This window comes from Rhea pennata, chromosome 2, assembly GCF_028389875.1.
Source record: "Rhea pennata isolate bPtePen1 chromosome 2, bPtePen1.pri, whole genome shotgun sequence".
NCBI classification, from domain to species: domain Eukaryota; kingdom Metazoa; phylum Chordata; class Aves; order Rheiformes; family Rheidae; genus Rhea; species Rhea pennata.
Genome location: NC_084664.1, coordinates 116,145,005 through 116,168,041, shown reverse-complemented (window position 1 = coordinate 116,168,041; position 23,037 = coordinate 116,145,005). Strand labels below are relative to the sequence as shown.

At 43.5% G+C, this 23,037-nt stretch overlaps 1 protein-coding gene across 1 annotated transcript in view; it reads left to right on the top strand.

The window, feature by feature from the left end:
* The first annotated feature begins 359 nt into the window (after nt 1-359).
* KCTD1 (potassium channel tetramerization domain containing 1) overlaps nt 360-23,037 on the top strand; it is a 105,194-nt gene continuing 82,516 nt past the window's right edge. Inside the window, exon 1 of the mRNA XM_062568147.1 lies at nt 360-391. Within this exon, the coding sequence (XP_062424131.1) occupies nt 383-391 (9 nt within the window). The 5' untranslated portion in view covers nt 360-382. The remainder of the gene's footprint in view (nt 392-23,037) is intronic.

Genomic DNA, 23,037 nt, shown 5'->3' with positions numbered 1-23,037 from the left:
ATACAATATCTATCTATCTATCTATCTATATGCACGTTTCGAAGGAGATCAATTTTATGCCCGTGTGATCAGTTAATTTAATTTAACTTTTATTTTGGAGATTGATTCAGACTGGAGGTAGAGACATGAGCTAATTGTATCCTGATCCTTGCCTTGAGGGGTTTCAAAGCCCTGGAGCAACTATTCTCTGTATTTTGCTCTGTCTACCTTAGCCAAGCTATTGCATTTCTCTCTGGTGTAGCGAGGAGAGCAGACCGCTGCCGGGAGAGAGAAATATCGGAAGTGTGAGTGGGGGGGGGGAAAGGGGAGAAAAAAAAAAGGGAAAAAAAAAAAAAAAAAAAAAAAAAAAAAAGAGGGAGCGAGCGACACTTTTGCGGCTCCGATGTTTCAGGTAAGGGCTGCTCGGGCTTGTTGTTATTTGCAGCGGAGGGGACGGCGGGGACTCCGGGCGCCGCTCTCTTCCACGCATGTGCCGGGCGCTCGCACCCCGCGCGGGGACGCGGCGCGGGCGCCTCTCCCGCCGCCCGCCGCGCTCCCCCGCGCAACCCGCGCCCCCGCGCAGCGCCGCGGCCGCCGCGGGGAGGGGGCGCGCGGAGGAGGGGGGGGTTCCTCCTCCTTTCCCCGCCGCCTCTCGAGGGAAAGAAGGAGGGGAGTTGGGAGAGGAGAGGAATTTACTCATTTTACTTGTTTTTATTTTTTTTAATACTATTTTTTGCAACGAGGGGTGGCGCGGGGCGGGGGGATGCGCGCGGCGCCGCTGGCGCCTGGCATTGTTCTCCGCCGGGCTGCAGGAGGGGGCCGCCATTGTGTGTGTGTGCGCGTGTGCGCGCGGGTGTGTGCGCGTGTGCGCGCGGTGTGTGCGCGTGTGTGCGCGCGCGCGGCGCCAGGCGCGGCCCCGGGGCGGCCGGGTTCCCGGCTGCAGCGGGTGGCACCCGCCTCCCCGCCCCGCTCCCCTCCGCTCCGCTCCGCTCCGCTCCGCGCGGGCGCGCGCACCGCGGCGGCGGCGGCAGGTAGCGGCGGCGGCGCGGCCCCATCTCCGCGGGCCCCGGCGGGGCCCCCCTGCAGGCCGCCGGGTCCCCGCGGCGCTCTTGGCGGCCCGGGCGGGGCGGGGCGGGACGGGGCGGCTCTCCCCGCCCGCCCCCGCGGAGGGCGGCGCGGCCCCGGCCCCGGCCCCGGCCCCGGCCCGGTGGGGGCGGCCGCCGCGGGCAGCGCCCGCCCGGGCCCGGCGCTGCCCGGCCGCCGCGCCGCGGGCCGGGGGACAGAGAGGGGGCAGCTTCCCTTCCCCGCTCCGCAAAAAATGTTCGCCTTCTGCTTTCAATCAGCTAAGCTGGCAGCTTGATACAAGTTTATTTGAGGATAGCCTCGGGGTACCGAGCATGCTTGGATTGTTTTAGCAAATTAAAAATGAGCGAAATACTTCTACCTCCTCAGCAGCAGGCTCCTTAAAAGACCCCCTTTGCTTTCCTTTGCTTCTCTTCCGAAAGGGGAATATTACTGAGTGCACCTTCAGCATCACTCGGTGCGTGAGGGGACGCCACCAAGCTGACGCTGTTCATTTGGGGCTGCAGGTTCTCTGGATGTGTTTTACTTTATTTTTTTTTTTAATGCATCCTCCCTATTTCCCTTGCACAAACGCGATTAAAAATCTCCCTTCGAAACGCCGCTCTCCATCTTAATCTCCCCCCGCTTCGGAAAGAGCCTCCCGGGCAGCTGCCCCGGCGCCGGCGCCCCGCAGCGGCGCCGCCCGGCAGGACTTGGGTGAAGCCGAGGAAGTCGGCGGCAACTCGTGCGCTTTCTCCTTCCGAAAAGTGCAACTTGATTTGATGGCGACCGGCTTAACCCGCTCCCGTGCAAGGATGCTTTTAAAGTAGTCCAGAGGCGCCCGGCGAAGCTCGCCCTCGCGTATTCAAAATGACTGCAGTGATTTTGGTGTATTAATTATGCCCGAAGCGCGACACAAAATGCTCCAGCACACACTAGAGGTCCCTCTCATAGCTGTCAGGCGTGAGGGTGTTTTCAGGTTCTGTGTGTGTGTGTTTATGTGGGGTTTTTTTGCCCCCCTCCCTCTTGGTTGCACTGAACGGCTGCATCAACCGGCTCGGTGTACATTACTGAAATAATAGTGAAGGAGGAGGAGGAGGTTGCCACACTACTTTTTTGTGCAGTTGTTTTGGCCATCAATGGGTCAGTAAATGTGCACATTCTTCTGAGCTCTAAGAAACAAATCTAAACAGAATTAATTCCATGAAGTGATTTATGAGTGTTGTTTGAAATAGCCTTGCATTTTTTTTCCTGGTGTTGTTAGGGTCAAATTCCAAATTTCATACTCAGTTTTCTTACATTTTGTCATGGAAGTAAACAGCATAAAACCTGAATACATATTCCAGGCTATGATTCATGATTTTTAAGGGAAAAATATGCAAGCAAGCAGAAAGGTGAGTATTAATATTATAAAGAGTCAGTAAAGGTGATGGAGGAGGCTGCTAAAAATAAGGGATCACAAGTGATTTTCATAATCAGACCACGCTATAGGAATTAACTAGTCCCCACAATCTTCATGTAATACAAGCAGTATTATCCCCATTTTACAGTTGGAGAAACTGAGAAATAAAAAGAAGGTCACTGACTTGCCTAAAGCCATATAGCAAATAAAAGATAGATCTGGAATCAGCTAGGACAGATTTAGATCTCTTACTGATTTGCACTGTTTTAACCATTGATTTCAGTGGAATTCTTCTGGATTTAAATCAGATTCAGACCTTAGGTGTTGCTCCATCCCTTACACAGCACTACCTTCATATCAATTCAATTTTGAACATGTTGAATTAGATGTAAGAATTCAGGGGGAATATTTAGTGTGCATCCAGTTTTTGAAAGACAAGTTATTGTGAGATTCCAGGACTATGTTGGCTCTCCAGATCCTTTTTCCATTGCAGTTTCATCCGTCACATCAGCATAGTTCCCTAGTTGGCTCTTGATGTATTTTTTTTTATGAACAATTTCTTCAAGTCCAGTGCAGCTTCTGTTACTGATTTCTGGAAAGCACCACTTAATAGATGTCTCTGAATGAAGCCTTCAGTTTTAGGCTGGAACAACCTGTGGACAAACAGTTTCTCATGAGGAAGACTTCCATTCATTGCAAGTCTTACTCCTGCAGAAATGAAAAATTGCATGACTGTGGTATACAAGAAAGCCAGCCTTACCCATGCATAGAGGAAATGCTACATGTAGAAGACTTGCATACATATGGTCATTATTGTATTATGATAAGTTTATGTAAGAAAATATTATATGAAAGGAAGTATTCACTGATCACAACAAACGTGAAGACATTATTCAAAGTGAGGATCTCTCACAATCAGCAGAATATCATATCTGACAGTCACAGTCAGACACTATTTCACATGAGCTCAGCTGGAAAGGAGTGGTATTTTTTGCTTTTGGTATTCTTACTACTTTAGAAACATTTTCAAAACTCTGTAAAACAAACACAGGTGCAAAGAATTTGATTATGGTATTTTATTATTCATTTGCTAATGCACGTGCTGGTATATACAAACTAGCACCACTAAAACGTAATATGAAGTTCCTACTTTCAAGTAACTAGTCATCAGCTGGATTTAGTAAGATATTGATACTTCAGGGAGTTGATATTCACTCAGTGCTGCTAACCCTCCTGCTATGAGGGTCAGACCCCTATCTTATACGTGAGGAAGTAGATACAGAACATGATTATAATTAGGAATATTCCCCCCCCCCCCAAAAAAAAATGGGCTTATGTGTATATGAAACCAACGTAGTTAAGCAGGAATTAGCCACATAGAGCATATATGATTTGTTCAGGACCATATAGTGATTCCCCTGGCTGGGCTGAGTTTTAAAATCTGGAGGTTGTAGTCCCCTTTTTCATGTTCTATGCAGTACACTACAGTGCCTCCCTTGCAATGTGTGTTCAGCTCTTCGCTGGTACTAGAGGAAAAATAATGTCAATCAGAAGAAAATTTTAGAAGTGATGCCTGCTGTTACTTAATTTGGACCCTCTTAGGCTGCTGCAGTGGAAGCCAAGTTGGATCTCCTTCTAGGAAACAAATTTAGTCCTTTTTTTTTTCTGACAGAAACATAATTCTTACTTTACTGACTTTAAATGGAATGTTTTCTTTCGATCTGCATTGCACTTAGGTTGTCTTTCTACAACATGGGTAAAATTCATCTCTGATATATTTCCACTGACTTCTGTGTTGTTTCACAAAGAATTAATTTGCCTTGCTGTGTTAAAATACAGATTTCTGTTGTCCTACTTTCCATTGAATACAATTACAATTTTTCCAGCTCAAAGGAGAACAACATAAAATGCTTATCTTCATTTTAATTTTGTTCACTTTACTACTTGTGCGAGCAGAGGTACCTCTTCTTTCCCTACTTTCCTGGTAAATTAGATGGAAAATATGTTTATCCTTAGATAATGTGTATGGGTGGAGAGAGAACAACTAATATCTTTCTAGCTGATAATACCTACAAAATGTTATAAAAAGTATGTGAAAGCCACGAGCACCTTCTGCACTGATGATGTATGTCATAGTTTTAACAAGCCCATGTTGATGAAGTAAATGCCAACCCGATAGCCTTTTCCTGAGAGCTGTTCGTAGGGCTGGCTGCCCCGCTGGCAGCCGAGGCTGCTGGTTTGATGTGGTTGGCAGGTTAGCGTAAAGGTGGCTTTGCCGGTAGGTGGTTTCTAGGTAGCTGAAGTCTGCAAGTGGGGGATATAAACCTTAAAAGTGCTTGCTTGAGCAAAGAACGGCTAATTCCGACAAATTATTTAGTGCCTTTTGTTCAACTTGACCAACACACTCCTGAACAAGGAACAGCCCTTTAAAAACAAAAAACAAACAAACAAAAAACCTGTAAGAAATCAAGTAAAACTGCAAGCCAGGGCTGCCCCAAGAGGAGGCAAGGAAAGTGAGTGCTGTGTCGCCCAGGTGAATGGGTCTTTCAGCTCGTGGCTCACAGGAGAGGTCTTTGCAAGCGGGGCTATTCCCTCTCATTCGCAACCCAGCTCTGCCCCAAACTTTAGGTTCAGTGTAAGCACCTATAGCTTTTCCTTCCTGCGTAGCTAACATGCTGGACTCTGACAAGCAGTACCAAGCAGCAGGTGCCCGTGTCCTGCTCCTGCCTCCATGTGTGGTGGGAGGTTGCCTCCACCAACCAGGCAGCTAGTGCCAGGACAAAACCCGCTACTGTAGCAAGATTTGCAAGACCTCATCTATCAAAGCCTTTGGTTCTCATGGGAGGACTGCGAACCCCCGTCGTGATTTGGTCAGGCAGAAATGATGAGAGGCTCTCTGAGGCAGCATACGTCCAGCAGCCATCAAGAAATATTAATACTCTTTTGCGTAAGGCCCAGGTGAAACTTAATCTAGAGCGTGATGTGCAACTCTGGGCATCCATCTCAGCGAAAGATGAACCTCAGCTGGAACTGGGGCTAGAAGGATGGTCAGGGAATGGAGCATCTGTCTTGTGAAAGGAGATTCAAAGAGTCTTGACTGTCTGCATTAGCAAAATGTAGTCTGGAAAGGGATATGACTGTTCTCTATAAATACAAACAAGTAGTAAATTCTGCAGAAAGAACTGTTAATAGTTCTCTTTATATTCAGAATAAACACAACTAGAAACTGAGCCTATTTAAACAGTAGTATCCAAAACCACTTTCTGTTGCAATATCTAGAAGATTCAGCATTGAAAGTGAGATACACTGAATCTGGAAATATTCTGCTTTGGGCATATCTTTCAAGCCTGGGCTACTTAGAGAATATTTACAGAAAACAACTGCCAACCCTTTATTTACCTGAATAAGCCACTACTTACCTACACAGTCCCATTAGGCTACGGTTGGCTAAAACTTTTCACCTATGTTTTTGTCAGTGGAAGAAGGTTTAGCCTTTTTTAGCAAAAGATAAATTTTAATTAAAAAAAAAAAACTGTCAAAGACCAGTTTTACCAGACTGAAAAAAAAACATTTTTCACAGATGAAGACTAGTATTTACTTTGATTTTGAATTTCATTTAACCAAAAACTTGAAACAGACCATCTGACAGAAAAACGAAGAATTCATCTGAGTTTTTCACACGAAAAGAAACAGTCATGGATTTAGCAACATCCTGTTGCTAAGATCAGTGAAAATTTTGCAAGTGTTTGCCAGTAAGAGGAGTCTGATTTGCTATTTAGGATAGGAGCCATAATTTCCTCCTAGTTCTAGCTGCAGAACTATTTCTCTTTTGGAAATTCTTTATTTTTCCAAATTAGAACTTTAATGTTCATTGGTTTTCTCTTATTTACTTGTTGACATTCACTTCATTTCATCATAACTCTATAACAAGAACAGAAAAGATTTAATAAAGAAGTAGGAGCATAGAGCCTTTTTCTCTTTTCCTTACTTTCTTCCAAACACTTAAAAACATCCCCTTCATCATCAGATCATCTGGCAAACTTTCTGCATGACAGTTTACTTATATATCCAGCTTATAAAGCCTGTTGGGGAAAGACTGTCTCTCATCATTTTCCTACTGCAGCAGAGCACTGCAGGTACTCAATGAGTAATTAATAATAGTTCTTCCTACAGTGTTGCCAGAGGAGCAGGGCAAAGAGACAGGACAAGTGGCAGACACCGTGAAAATATAAATAACTATTGGAACCCAAAGTATTTGGAGCCACCACAGCATCTCAAAGTCAAGGCCAAGCGCTCTTATGAAATAAGGATAGCTTCATTTTCTCATGTACATTGAACCTGGAGGCAACATTGCATGGACGAGGAGCCATGTCTGTCACATCTTACAAAGTGAGCATAGGCCACTGACATGGTGGCACAGCCCTCTAGGGGTAGAGTAGAGGTATCGTGGTTACCCAGACCCAGGGGAGGAAAAGAAATGGGATCTCTGCCCAAAATGTCAGTGCCAATCTCCCTGGGAGCCTAGGGTGTGCTGTTTTCCCAAATAACCCAGCTCATTTAGAGGTTTAGTGAAGAGGTCCTCCCAGAAAGATTGGATTGATGGTCCATCCCTTCAGCTTTAGGAACCAGTGCTGAATAACCCAGAGGACCATCACTAGTTCTGTAATCTGTTATGTACCTGTTGTACCAAATGCTTTTCTATACACTGAAGTACTAAGGATCAGGCAAAGTAAACTCAAACCTATTCAGCTTGCTAGTAATTGGCAAATTTGATCTATATATAGTAGCCTGATTCACTGGAAGTGGCATGGCACAGAGGGAGTTAGGCAGGCTTAACATCTATATTGGAGAGGGCCTGAAGGATGATGTCCAGGTAGCTGTACCAGCAGGTGACTGTAGGTGAAGGCACAAGGACAGTTACAGGAGAAAATGAGAAAAAGGCTCACTAGATCGACAGAGGAGAACGACCTCTCCAGTAAAGGGAGCACACAGATACGAGGAAGTTAGTGAGGGACTTCAAGGCTGATGAAAATCAGCAGAGGCAGCACCAGCAGCGAAGTCAAAGGGAGTCAGAAGGGAAAGCAGGACAGTTGGGGCTAAGGGCTCCATTCCACATGGGCAAATGAAATGACTGATGGAGCTGCCTTGAATGGCAGAGGGAGGACCACTGATGAGATCTGAGTAGGATCTAACACAGACCCGCGCACAGCTTGGCCATGGAGAAGGAAGGAAAGGGAGAGAAAGGAGCAATGGAGTTGGGAGGCAGCTGTGGATGTAAGCTGAGAGGCCAGGGATCAGAGGGTGAAATGTTCCCTGTGCTCCAGTTTTTCCTTACTGTGGCCTCTGGGGTGCAGCCAGAAAGCAGCCTGAAGGCAAAATGAGGGCAGAATTAGCAGGACTGAATTTCTAAGCTGTTGACGCTGTTCTGACAAACAGATTTCGTGAAAAGTGTGTAGGCAAAAGTGATCTTGTTTTGGTGACATACGAAAAAGCAGCCACATTTTTTGCTGGGCCATCTGTACTCAGGCAGGTGAGAGTCAGTCAGGAATTAATGATAAGGACGTTAGCTCTTTCTCTGGGGAAATCTGTTGCTTTGAAGAAGGGTTATTTTATTTTTAGATTAGATGTCTTCCGTGTTTATTGCTGGCTATATATAGTCTTTCCTTTTTTCTTAATCTTATTGACTGTTTATATCAATATCCTGCAACTGAGAGTTCCACGGGTTGCTTAGAGATAAGCTGAAGAGTATCCTTATCATAAGCTAATGCTTTTTAAAACTCCATTAGGTGTCCTCTTGTTTTATTAAGGGCATCTGATTTCTCCTTCACACCATTCATTATTTTATATACCTCAATTCTATCATCTTTTACTGTTTTCCTTCCTAAATGAAATAGTTCTGCTTTTAATCTTTTTGTTTAGAAATACCCCCACATGTCTCTAATCATTTTTGTTGCCTCTGGCTATCTAGTGCTGTTATCTAGCACTCCCATCACTGCGTCTCACTGGATCTTTTAAAGCTAGTTCCAAAGTCATCAGCATGAAGGAAACCGAAGGATGAGCTTGTGGCTAAAGCACATCACCGAGAGCCCAAAGTTCGGTTTCCGATCTCCTGCCTATGACCCCAGGATAATCACTTAACTACAGAGATCCACAGTTTCTCTTTTGGTCCCAAGGTACCATACTGGGAAATTTTCGGGAAAATATGTTAAGTGTTTCTCTGTGCCTGGATGGACATTATTACAGAAGTGCAGCTATATTAGTAGATGCAGTAATTTTGATTGTTTTTGCATAGCATGGCTGCATACACGTTGAAATTCGTAACTTCTTCTTAACCATTTGATTGGGCAGTGCTCGACTGTTTTCTGTTTGTTACACTGCTCTGATATTAGATTCCAGACAAATTCAATTATGCCTCTTCTCTTTGTTATTTTATGGTGAACTTCATATGGAAAGTATGAGTTACAAACTAGTCGGGCCAAACTGACACAGGGCTTTCCTGCGTCCTTGGGGACTCGGAAAGCCGGAGTAAATCTGCTGAAAGTGAAAAGCAGAATCAAATTCCAGCCTTTTCTGTGTAGGTGATGGCCCATTCCTGAGAGGCACTGGGGACCCTTCTCTCCCATCCGTGCTTAGCACCTTGTGGGATCAGGACGAAGGTATTGCTGGATTGTCTCCAGTCTAAATAAACTGATTATCCACAACCTGTCAAGACTCACAAGGAGCATAAGACTCATCCAGCTGGTCCCTTCCTCAGATTTTCACAGCTAAGCCTGGCTGTTACATATTTCTAACACCTCTATCCCACTCCACAAGCCCATTTTGTGTCTGAGGCACCTCACCAGCACGGTCCGTCATTCGGTGTCTGGTTGTTTCGGACACATGAGCTTGGGGATAGCATGCAACACTGCAGCAAGGTGTGTGCTATAGCCCCATGTGCTAGGACACCTGGCAAGCAAATGTGCTCCCTGGTTGCAGTAACCTCTCTGCCACCATGTGCTGCTAAATGGTCCCAAGCACTGGAGAAGGAGATCTTGGAGATTTATGAACTATAAAACCCACTTTTTTAAAACACCCTGTGTGTTAAGGCGCTGAAAGGTTGATAGGATACTGCTGTGGTAGAATAGCTAAAGTAAGCTGCTTACATGTTTGTAGTGTAAAACCAGGGATAACTGAATTCTAGTTTAAATAGCATTTTATCATCAGCTCTTTATCTTCCTAGCCATGTCCCTCCCTTTTTAACCTGATGTCCCTCTCTCCTTTTGCAAGCAGATAGTGAGCTAGCACTCCTGAAACCTGCTCACCTTCCCACACCAGTCCCAGGCTGGTCAGGCAATTCTGTTCTCACTGAGAAGGGAGCAGTCCTATGGGACCCTCCTAATAACCCCAATGGCATCAGCAGGTCTGTTTACATGATTAAGAATATCAGAACAAGGCTGGGGGGTGTTGGAGCACCAAGTATCTTTGCAGCTTTAAAAGAGGGAAAAGGGTGGTTTGGCCTGTGGTAGGGCTTGCAGGAGTTTATCTTTCTTTCTTTCTTCCTTTTTTTTCCCCCTTATGCCTTATAGCTGGCATTTTGTCAGAGCCTTCTGCTCACTAGTATTCCCACGGCACATGAACATGCTCAAAGGAAAAATTTCCTGTGAGAAGTCAGTAGGCTTCATTAGGTTTTCAAAGTGGAGAGCTGTGATCCTCTTTGCCCCTCTCCACGGGCAGCTGGCCTTGCCAGATTCTGACTGCTTATGTGAACATTTGATAAATCTCACTATGGACTACATTTGCTCTTTCACCCAAGCAGTTATCACACACATTTCCCTAACACTTTAAAATTATGCCTGCCAAACATTTTCTGATGTAAAGTTAAAAGTCATCTATTACTGAAGTGATTTTTCAGCCCTTGTGGGCATGTTTTTCTTTCCTCTTTTTCTTTTTTTTTCCTTGGGTAGTTCAGATAGTTTCAAGCTCTTTTAAATAGGCTGCCAAGGGTCAGTTTCTGTGTATGTTCAAAGTATATATATTTTTAAGATTATTCTGTGCCCTAAAAATATATTGGTGCTATTCTTCTGTTATACACCTCTTTTTAAAGCCTAAGTCAAGTGAATATAATGATGTCTTACTACAGGGGCCACAAAAAACTTAATACAAAACCAGAGTTTTTTCTTCCTCTCCTGTGCAGGTCTCAGTCCTGCACTTACACCATGAGGGATACTTTTTTCTTTGACTGCAACGAGCCACAGCCAGGTAGACCCATACCACAGCCAGAAAGACCCATACTGCTGTGCTGAAGCCAACGACACCCTTTCTGGAGTGACAGGAGCTGCAGTGTGGTGGCACCCGTGGCCATCATGCTCTCTAGCCATCCCAACTGGGGCTACGGTGGATGGTGCCCTGGCTCCCACTGTGCTGGATTGTAGGAAATGGGATCTTGCTAGGTCCCAGCTTTGCCTGACTCTTTTATTTTTTTCCTCCCCTTTTCTCCTTCTGTGGGGGACATATTCGTGCTCTCTGCCTGGGAGCAGAAGGTGAGATGTCACTTCTTTCCTCTCCGACCCTGTCCTTTCCCTTCCTTCTCAATGCTCTCAGCATTTTTCTCTAAATGCCTCTTTTCTCCCTCCAGGCTCCAGAGCTGTGCATGATTTGTTTTTGTTTTGTTTTTTTTTTGTTTGTTTGTTTGTTTTTTTGAAGCTGATTAGAGCAGTTTGTCCTACCATCATCGGGAAATGGTAAAACAAAGCATGTATGTCTATTGGTTTAAAACCAGGGTTTTTCTTACCCTTCTCCCATTTCTTGTTTAGCAAACACCATTAAATAGGCTCATGGTGTAAAAAAGAAAATAATAATAATAATAATAATAATAAAGCAACCCCTCCCTTCCTGGAGAATGGCAGCTTGATAACACATCCAGCTTTTTCCCAAAACCCTGCTGCTGCCCTTGAACTTACTGAAGCATGCTTCAGCATCAAATGGACCGACCAATTTGAATATGTCATTTCCCCTCAAACTGCCTTGGCAAGATTCTTGTTTCAAATTGCATTTGCTGTTTGCGTGTGTCACAACTGCATTGCATGCAGTATCTAGAAGTGTAGAGTTTGGGGTCTGGGCCAGTATTAAATAAAGAAGCAAATGCAAATACCCTCCTCCCCTAGTTAAACGCAAAGAACTCAAAACAGCATACGAAGCCTTCTAGGGTGAGGCGAGAAATCCGAGAGCTAGCTAATGCCTAAACTGTACTGCAATTATAACATAATCCTTTCAGTTTGGGGGATTTGGAGAGAGGCGAGGGTAAGGTACAGAGGAGGAAACTAGTCAGAAGTGAAGACATTACAGTCCTTAGCCTCAGCATGGAACTACTTAAGCATACCATAATTGCATCACAGAAGGTATGCATACCCCGAAACCAAAAAGGAAGCAGGAAGGCAAGAAAAAACAAACACAGTATGATGAACCAAACAGGTAACCTTCAGGAAAAGGAAATCTAGCCCTGGCTAACCCGAAAGAAAGGAACGTAAACTGGCAAGGGGAAAAAAATGGAAGATGGAAAACAGGAGGACTGAGGGGAAATTTCAAAAGCAAACAGACAAATGCCTACAAACAAAGGAGAAATAGAAACATCTGAAAGAGAATCAGTGGGACTGCTAAATTAAAAGGGCAATTAAAAATGACAAGGCTATTGCAGAGATTAAATTATATCCTCCCATCAGTCTTTACTGGTTGGAAATACACTTCCTCCCTCCGTATTTTATTGAATTACTAAAGATGGGGTCCTGTCAAACATTGAGGTATCAGAAGAGAAACTGTAGAACTGACATGCTAAAGAAACAAGCATCTTAGAGCAGATGGCATTAATCAAGGCTGATAGCTGTTAACAAAATCATGCAACTTTCTCTTAAAATAGATGATTCTGCTATACCAAATAAATGGAACATGGCATATATTCTACTTTAAAATCAAGGTAATCTTCACAGCCAAATAAGAAACAAAGAAAGACTGAAATATAAATCAGTGAGCACCTGAGCTTAATGGTATATTGATAAGGTAGCTCAGGTTCAATAAAGGAAAAATAAACCTCAACTTCCTGAAAAAATCCTGAAGTATCTCAATAAAGCCATGGATTATGCAGAATCATTAATGTAAATTTTAGAAGAAATTTCATAAAGTGTTTGATAACTTTTCCCATAAGATGTTCTGAAAAAAATTGGGCAGTCATGAGGCAAAATACAAAATTCTATCCTATTGCCTGTTTTTTAAAAAAGCAAGCAAGTAAAGTCAGAATAAAAAAGTGAAAAGGTAGCAAGGTTAGCAAGAATGGTGGTAGAATAGCCACAGACTGGTGGTGACCTTCATTTTTTTTAATGAATTTTCACAGCAGTGAGGTTCCCAGAGCCAGAGAGGACCCTGAAGAACTTGGGGACCCAAATAAGGCTACATGCGCAGGAAGACCACATTCATTTCATTGCTTTGATAACACAGCAAGCATGGGCAGAGCAATATTTTGCATTCTCTACACACATTACTGGCTCAGAAGAGAATTCTGATTTCATGTGCGGTGTGAGAGCAGAGCAGCGAGGGAGTTCTTGGCACTAGGTGGTTGAAGGCAGAGCAGCAGGGCCTCTCTGCAGCCCTGCAGCAGACACAGAAAAGACTCCAAATGGACAGATGACCTGGACAACCACAAATATAGGGAAGGTTCACCCCCTGGCTGTGTGAGAGCTCATTTTTTTATTTACTAGGTTTTGCTTATTTGCTATTTTATTTATTTATTTTGGACAAACAGCCTATGTGGGATGCTAGAGAACAATACAAGTATATTAGACATTTCATCAACTCCTAGTAAACACTGTGAGAGGAATTCTAGGGTGTAGGATCTTTATAGTAAAAGAAAAAGTTGTGCTTATGCTTTAAACCTATAACAGAAAGCCCAAGCTTAAAACACAATCTACTCCCATGTCACTATTTTTTTTTTGTTTGCAGTGCAAAACTAAAACCCATCCTTCAATTGTTGACTGTTCTGCAGATTTCCCATTTGCCTGATCTTGCTTTTTACCGTCCTGCAACAAAGTGGTGATCTAGTTTTCAAGGGAACAGTAATGGATCGTTCATACTTTTTGCCTATGATAATCCAAGGTTCCGCTCACTGTTCTTGCCTATTTTCCTCCCCCTTACTCCGGCAGTGATCATATTCTGCTGCAAAACTGCTAGTGCAAAATGTTCATTTCATTATGTGATATTATGTGATTATTTTAAGTTTTTTCAGTTCTGGGGTGGTCAAGAAAGAAATTGAGAGATGCTTGAACTAGGAGAAGTTCTGGTTTATGTAAATGCATAGGACATGATTAAAGCACAGAGTAAGGTCCTTTGATATTACAGCAAACACGATATTTGTGGGATGTAAGGATTACAAGTGGCTCGTGGATAACTGGAGTTCCAAATACTCATATTTGTAATTTTGTGGCTTGTAGCATTTCCGTATCCAAAATTCATCAGAGGAAATTACAGAGAGGGGGATCATTTAGAGAAGAAACTAAAAGTTTATTATGACTCAAAGCACAGTGGAGAAACAGAGAATGATTTCCCCTCCCCCCCCCACATACAATACTTGCTTCAGTCTGCAAGCTAAGAAATAATAATACAAAACCCCTCAGTCTAATCTGGTCTACAAACAAAATGAAGTGAACCCCTACTCCTCTCTGGTGCAATCGGCGACAGTATAGGTAAAATATAGATGACTTCAGCATGATATTCTCAACACTGCTTTTTTTTCCTATTATTTAGTTAAACAAAAACTAAGCTTATGTTTTGTTCTTTTTAATCAATGTCCCCAGTGGATGTTTCCCTTCTTGCTGTTACAGAGCATTTTATAGGAAAGTGCATTTGAAAATCCGGTATTTGACTTGTGGTTTTGTCTAACAGGACTGATAATGTTCAGTGCTAAATCCCTAACTTGTGAGAGTGCCAAGATGCCAGGCTTTACAGGCGTTGCCAGAAAATAGGAAGCATGCAATGTGTGATGAACTTCTTCCCACAAACTCCCTTACAGAGACTTCCAGGGTAATACCTATTTTTGTGTGTATGTAAGAAGGTGAAGGAAGGAAAGAGAACAGTCAGAGCACTGTTTTCTCTTTTGATCACAGAGACAGTTTGTGTTATCTCCGTAAGTGGGTGCACATCTTTAAAGATATACTGAATTTGGCTTTCATATTTGCCAGCCGCAAAATAGCAATCTGTGAGCTGCTCTGAACATCCCTTGTTCTTGCATCGGTGCTGGGGAAGGTGGCCTGGACCTCACAGGACTAGACACGCCACACTGAACCTGCTATGTTTAGCTCTGCATAGGGAGCTCCCCTATTTCTATTAGATTTGCAAATAACTGTTCTGCTGAAGGTGTTAAAAACTGCTATTAATTACATCTTCGATCTGTAGACTGGTCACAGGTTAAAACTGATTGCTAGTAGAAAGTCTATGTCTCTGTAGACTGCAAAAGCAGAGCAGCAGGAGTCACCATCACCAGGCAAGGAGCTGAATATTGCAGTCTGCTCAGAAGCTAAAATAGAGCAGGTGGAGCATTCTGTCACCACCAGTGGAAGATGAAGGGATGGTTTAGTACAGCATGTATTTATGACAGGGTACAGGTAGGCAGTTAAACAGAGAGAAGTGTTTTTATGTGCTACTATGAGTGAAAGGAGAGAAACAGATTCCCAGGACCCACAGATTTATCTGGGGAGGCAGCCTGGAAATTGCGTTTCCACTGTGCTCAGGAGAACATCTCTTTTGCTGTGAGTAGATGACACCAAATGTAGCTGGTGTTCGAAGTGGCAAGGCACAACTGCAGCTCCCAGCCTTCTGACCCCTATGCAAGTCTCAGTGAAAGGAGAGCTCTGCCTTTCACATCTTCTGTCTGAGCCACAGCAATTTATTTGGAGCCCATTTGACTTAGAACTATGGGTTTTTAATGGAATAACCACAAAACAAGATAATAATGAAAATAGCCATCTCTTCTGTGATAGTTCTTATTAACAGCTTTCAAAGCCTTTAACAAAGAAGATATTTAATTGTAGATGCGTTTTACAGAGCGGGAAACTGCTGCACAAAAGATGGAGTGATCCATCCAGATTTGCCCAGGGCCATTTGGCTGTGTCAGGGAAGTTTCCCTAAAGGAAAATGGAACCAAAGAGAAATGGGAATGAAGTATTTGCATTTCAGTAGTGATAGGCACCCACTGCCATATTCACCATTTGTTTAGTATATTAATATACCCAAAGTTTAAAAGACAAGTATTTAATTAATTACTGAGCTGGTTCTGCAGTTCCTTTACAGGATGAAAACAAACACTTAAACAAGCCTCTCCTGCCAACCCCACCCAGCACCTACTCAGTTACAACAGATGGATGAGTGCCACAGACCAGATGTCAAAATGATACTGAATTTGACATTGCACAAGAAACTGTAGCACATTACAGAAAAGAACCGCTCCCATGGTAGCATTATTTAAATGCCAGATTGCACTGATCCATTTTTGAAGCAATGTGCATGAGATTCAGGACCCACAGGATCCGACAGCAAACCTGCTGAAGCTTTTCCATCTCTTTTAATGGTCTTGCCTAAATCTTCTCTGTCCTCCAAGAATGGGAAGAACTGCTGAAAAAAAAATGATGCATAAATGTCTGGCTGCAGTCCAAGAGGGATTCAATGACTGATTCCCATCCTTGGAATAGCTTTGATTACACCTGGTTTTGTAGTGCAATGCAAATAGGGCAACCCAAGGAGCTCCTTACCTCCCTTGGGCACTGACTCTGTAGGATAGGAGATCTACTTCCCAGTGACAGATCGTCTGTCCCTGGAAGATGGAGAGATTCAGAGGTAGCATGAAGGGATGTATGTATATTGAGAAGTGATAAAGCTTTGACAGTTACCTAGGTGGCGGTCTTATCTGAATAGTTTATATGAAGTTGTACTGTTTGGCTGCTTTAAGTATAAACCAGGGTGCACTTCTGAGCAAATCCAAGGGCTTGCAGGCTGGATAAGTTGCCAGAATTGTTGGGCTTTCAGAGGAAATTGGTCATTCTCCACGTTTGTAGTGGACAGTGATGACCTGAGCCAGGTTGAGCTCCCCTGGAGCTCTGAACCACCCGGAGTTGGTAGAGCAGAGCTCAGAGAAAAGAGGAGCCTTTGCAAGCCTGACTTGGTTTCACTCAAAGCAAGAAAAGCCTTTGGAAACTGAAACTTGTAGAGTGGGATTGGTACACTCTTCTGAGGGTCCTGCAACACTCCCAGCTCTCCAGACAAGAAATGTGGGTATAAGGCAGTGTCTAGCACAAAAAAAAAGGTCTCTGAAACCAAAATCTTTTGATGGAATTTATTAGTTTTGATTAAATCTTGCCTGGGAAAGGTTCTCAGTTAAACTGAGAGTGCGCAAATGATCTAGAAATGCCAAAAACCTGCTAACCAGGGCAACCACATAGAAGAGCCTGAACTCCTAGAAACTGTATGAGAGGTCCTCCCTCATTGTGAGCATTGTGAGTGGTTTTCTTTTTGTCTTAATGTGGATTTTATACCTCAAAGTTTCACAAAAGGGAAATACTGTTTCCCACACAGACATATTTTGTAACTGTCACACTGTTCCCATGCTGTAAGAAGCATTTTGTATATCGGAAATTAAGCCCAGGGAGATCAAGGTCAAAACTGTCTATCAATTTTAAGTACTCAGTTTGAGCTGCTAAGCACCCATTTTTTTTTCAGAATACTTAGCATTTTTGTAGCATTATGCCCCACTTGCATACAATGAGTGCTTAGCTCTTTTACAGAAGACATCTTGGGTGCCTTGAGTCAGGCACGAATGGCATAAAAGCAGACTCTCAGTAGCCACTTTGGTTTGGTTTAAGTGCCCAGCTTAGTATCGTAACATAAGAACTTTGTGGCAGCGATGAGGATAGAACCAAGGATGTATCTTCGGCTCCAGGCAAATCTTCAGACACTCTGTCAGAGCGCAGGTGCCTATTCAATAAGTCTCATCCATCCTGGGCACCAAATGAGGCAAAGACCCTGCAGAAAAAAGTAGGATGTGATTAGGTCATTAAATGCAAAAGAAAATGTGGCAATAGGAGAAGCAGCATAGCAGTGCTGCCTTTAATCTGGCTGGCAGGGGGAACAGTTTTACTGTAGATGTAGCAGCATGGAAGACACTAGTATTGGGCAACTTTCATTAACATCACACCCTTAGTTTGCAGGGCATTTTCCCTTTGGTGCCCACAAACTCTCAACAATATGAGAGGGCCAGGATCCATCCCCAGATCTAAGCTGAATCATGTTCCTGCTGCTTTACTACATTCTCTTTATTTGCAGCATGTGTGTGGAATCATACAAGGTAAGCACGATCTGAAACACCAAGGCACTGTATGCAAAATAATAGCTAGTTCTTGGCAGCAAATCAGAAATTGTACAAATTTTTTAATATTCTGTAAGACTTTTGGTTTTGTTGCCGGTATGTAGCCTTAAAGAAATAGCAACTCTTTCAAAACTCTTATAACTTATCTACATATCCTTGCAATTTATAGAAACCTTGGTATTGTGTCCACAAAGTGCAGGACTTAATCTGTGTTAATGATTAACTGACTCCAGATACAATGGCATGTGAATGCAAATTCTTTGTGGATATTGGACCTCGTTACTCTGTGTTCCCGTTGTAGCCGTGACCTCACCATTTTGGCTTGTAATAGTGTTCTCACCCTGTCTAACGCTGTGGAAATGGATGTACCCAAGGTTTTTAAACATGAATATTGATTTCTGTGTGCTTCAGTAGAGTTTTTTTCACATATTTTTGTAATGCAAATGTTTGTAACACACCACCCTCATTTTGTAAGATGAAAGTCTCAATAACATAAAAGTAAACAAGTGATATTTATAGCTGCACAGCACTTAGACTGCTGTTGTTCTCATCAGAAAGGTGTCTTCTGTAGGTCTTTTTTACAACAGGACAACTGTAATTACTGTGATTTTTTTCATCAATAGGATTGTTGGTCAAAATAAGTTTAAAACTCTCTCATTAATCAATCACATTATTAAAACTCCCAAGGGTAGACAGGCCTGACAGAAGGCCTAACAGCAGTGAAGGAAAGGGATTTTGGAGGTCTATCAGACGTCTGTGGTTGGTCATTTTGTATTAGCTGCATTAGCAGATCATTGTACTTTCTTGTAATAAATGTTTCATTCATCGTGATTATGTTTAAAGAAGTGGTGGAGACAACAAGGAAAAATAAAGATGACGACTGGGCAATGCGTATCACTTCTCCAGCTGAGATTATTAGCCTATATTTCAAGGCATTTGGATGGAATGGAGGTCATGATGATAAGAGGCAGAGAAGAAGGTATGGTCTGAAAATAAACTGAGGAGAAAGGAAAAGCAGAAGAGCGAGGCAGAGAAAAACAAATCAAGGGAGTTACTCAACTGCCAAGATAGGTTAGAAGTGTCAAACGTGTTTCCAGACTGCCCAGAGTTCATGGTGGAGTTCGAGTAAGGGTATAAATCACAGTTTCAAATGTTTTCTCATCCACGCGTGTTCCATCCCATAGTCTGTCCCTGGATCCAGCTCTGTGCCCCAGTTAATCCAGCAGCCGTTCAAGAGCTCTGGTAGGTGGCAATGGCAAGGAGCATCTGAGCCCATGGTTTCTGTGGCTGGGAAGACAAATTTTCCTCCATTTAAGGATTTATCTTTTTTACAGTCCTAAGGATGACTGCTCAAATGTTCTTAATTGTGTGTGTGTGCTTGCCTGATGGGAAGCGTGCAAGGGCATTTGGGGACTGTGGCTTTGGTACATGGCAAATGGCAATTAACAGAACAGAATCTGCCTCTGGCAAATTAACCTAGCACAGAATTCAAGAGGGTTTTTTTTTTTTTCATCAGATTTGTTTTGAAGTGACTTTATTTGCTGAAATGCCAGAAATTGCATTTAGCAATGCAAAACGTTTGTGGGGATGGAGTCCTCCTTCCCTAACACATGCACTCATTTTTCCCCCTTCTGTGTGCTTTAGTATTGGCCTGCTTCCTGTAGAGAGTACTGCTTCTAACGTCTGACTCATTATGGCAACAGAAACATTGATGCCAGGCCCGGAAGCAGTACTTAAAACCTTCTATTCTCTCTCCTTCAAGCTCAAAACTAACCCAGTTTGCTGCAAATGAAAGAAATGCAATCATTTGGCACCTAGTCCATACATCAGTTTTGAAACATAGGTCCCTTTCTGGGAGCCTCTTTCTGTTTGTCTAGGCTATCAGAAAGACCACTAACTCTAGGGTGTGGAGTTTTATGCTTTGAAAGGAAATGACTGGTTTATTGCATTCTTTCTTGGGTTGCCAAGCCTCTTCCCCCACCTCACCTCCCAGTATATTTCTCAGTGCCTCATATCCAGGAATGAAGAGATTCTCAGATTTCAAAGGGAGAAGAAACATTTCTAGTCGTTACATTTGGGCTGGAGGGGGGATGGATAGGGCAGTGGGAGAAGGGAAGGCAGAATAAGACTTGAAAACAGAACAAATGCAATTCAAAAACTCAAAAACAGAAGTTAAATGAGCTCCCACAGATATACTTTTTAAAAAATAATCAAGCTTTTTTTCTTTCTTTGTGCTGTGTTTTGGAACATTTTGTGGTCATGAATTCTTGAGATAGGCAAGGTTTGGGCACTGTTATGCCAAAACTCTTACAAACAGAAATGGCTGAAAGCAGGGTGGTTTCCTACATGTAGCTGAGGAGATCGGGACTGGCAAACAGCTGCTGTGGTTGGTCTCACCTTGAGTTGAGTGTTACAGTTGTTTTGTGGCTTTTACCAGGGTGAGGGGTTGAAACTTCTTGCGGCTGCAAAAATAGTACAATTTGGAGGAGGAGATCATCAAATCTTTCCCACAAATACTAGCAGCACCTGTTCAGCTGCTTGTGTGATTACCTGGGAGTGATGGATCAGCCACTGACATTCCCACAGAAGAGGGGGAAGCCATCTCTCCCGGGATGCAATCACAGCTCGGTGAGGAAGGGAGTTTTCTCTTCTGCTTTGAAGCTGCCAGGCATGCAGTGTTTTCCTGACAGTTTTCAGGGGACTGTAAAAGAGAAGAGATAATGCAGGAGGTGTAAATAGTAAAAGAATTGCTCAGGGTAGTTTTGCACATCAGCTCAGAGTATTTTCTGCCCCATCTTTCTCTGTCTTTCATCTTCCCAATCTCCACCTAGTGGAAATCTAAGAAATGGTTCAGGTAGCTGGGTGAGTATCTGCCCATGCCAGAATGAAGAATAGGTTGGTAGAGGACAGAGTCTGGGGTGAAGAATGAGGTGATTTGGCGAAAATTGAGGACTTGAGGGGAGGAAGCATTTTCCAAGCTGCAGCTGATGTGCATCATTCCTGTTATCTCAGTGCAATAAGTTGGGAGTGGGAGAAGAGTTAGCAAATTTTTCAGAAAAATAGAGGGGTAGCAAGTGGCCCTGAAGGCCCAGGATATTTTTCAGCCATTCTGGCCAATGCAAGACCTAACTGCCAAGAGGGGCATTAAAGGAGAAAAAGTGGGAGAAGGGCACTAGATAAATCTCTCCACAGTTGTTTTTAATTGCAGTGAACAATTTGAAACTAGTAGAGTTTGTACCTCTTTGCAGATTGCAGTAAAGGAAAATGCAAGAAGTCACAGCATGCCACAAAACAAGACATCCTTTTCACTGTTAGCCCGCTTAAGGGCAAAGTGACCCTGCATAGCAAAGGGGATGACTGTGTGATTATGCAGGATGTATGCCACTTGGCACCACTGTCTGGAGCCCTTATCAGAGCCCCCGGAGAATTCCTGTCTCGCTTCTGCGGGCAAAGCAAATTTACCTCGGCTTCGCTTGTGACACCAGGATTTTGACTTGAGACAAAGTTGCCAGAGGCTTTCAGCAGCACTGACTCGAGGCCCTAGCAAAGCAGAAGCTGCTGAGGGCAATATTCTGCTACAGGGAACAAAACAGCTGTGGCCCAGCTTCTGCTTCACCTATGCCAGAGCCCTCAAAAAATGAGACTTGCTGCTGCTGCCATTGTCAAGGGAAAGTCATTGCTGGGAGGGGAAGGAGTCAGCTCCCACCTCTTGTCAGCTGTGGGCCAAAGGAAGCCTGGCTTTCCAGCACTGTTTCTGGCTCTGTCGCATCTACCTCCTCCTCCCCCCCTCCCTTTTCTGTGTTGAATACACTCTGACCCTGATCCCCATCCCTTACTGCCCCATCACTGGGGCAATGACATTCAAATTTAGCTGTACTACTGGGAAGTCTTTACGTGTTCTGGGTATAATGCTCACAAATATAGTCTATTTGTGTCCTGCCCAAGCATCACACAAGCAGCAGGGCTGCAGGAATTTTCCCGTAGTGACTCTTTCTATCTGCTGGGACAGCTGATGGGAAGAAACTGCAAGCAGCCAGACCACATCTTCCTCTGTTACATGCTCCACTCAGCAATGTGTGGGATGATAGCACAAGGCCTGGCAATGCGAAGGCTTCAGGGCTGCGAAGGTTCAGATAACCTATGGGGCAGGCAGAGACTGTCGGAGGAAAGCACAGCCTGAATAGAAGTAAATTCTGAACTGCTTCATATTATTTTGTGATCCAGCTCCATTCCCTACCTTTCCATTCATTCATCTTTTTTCCAGGTTCCCTTCAGATTCTTTTCCCTTGCTAACCACGACTTCCTAGTGTCACATCTTCTCTGATACAGCTGCAGCAGGGTTCAAAAGGAGAAAGGTACGATGCCAATGGAAAAAATAGCCATCTGTTTGGGTATTATTATTATTATTATTATTATTGTTATTATTCAAGAGGAATGCCCATGATGAAGTTTTGCTTTTATACTTCTATCCTTAAAGCCTTTACAAGCCTTATGCATCAGACTAGTTGTCACAAATCCAGGATAAGCTCCTCCTGGTATTGCTAGGTTTACAAACACACAGTGGGATGTTTTTCAGAGTTCCTGCCTTCTGCTAGAAAATCATCAGGAAACTGAGCTCTGTATTAACAGGAGAACATTAAGATCTTGAAGATATCAATACAGCAGAGCAGCAGTCCTGGCCTTCTTGTTGTTTACTGAGAATATCCTTAAAAGAGATAATAATAAGTTGAACATGAGCTGACTACACAGAGCAAGAGGGCTTCCTATTTCTCCCATGAGGAAACAAAGCCAGACATGTGATGCAGATTATTCTACCGGAAAGCCTTTAGTTCTTGTGCCCAGGTTACTAGCATTTCCCCCCAAGGTGTGTACGTTTTGCAGTGAACACAAACAGCATGGCATGGATCACCACAAGCTCTCAGAAAGCTGCAAACAGCTGAGACCGAGTTCTCCTTTCCTGGGTCCATTTTTTAAGCAACACCCTGTTGACAGATGCTCTGTGTCCAATGCAGGAGATGAGGATACTCTCCATGGTAGGCTATAAAAGAGCAGGTGGAATCAGATGATCTTAAAATCAGATTTTTTTTGTTTGTTTGTTTTGGGGCTACTACCAGTACTTAAAGTAATTTCCACATAACAAATGTATCCTCTGCATTATCAGTCAGACTATCTTCAAACTGATTAGGCCAATACAGTACAATCACTGTCCATGTTG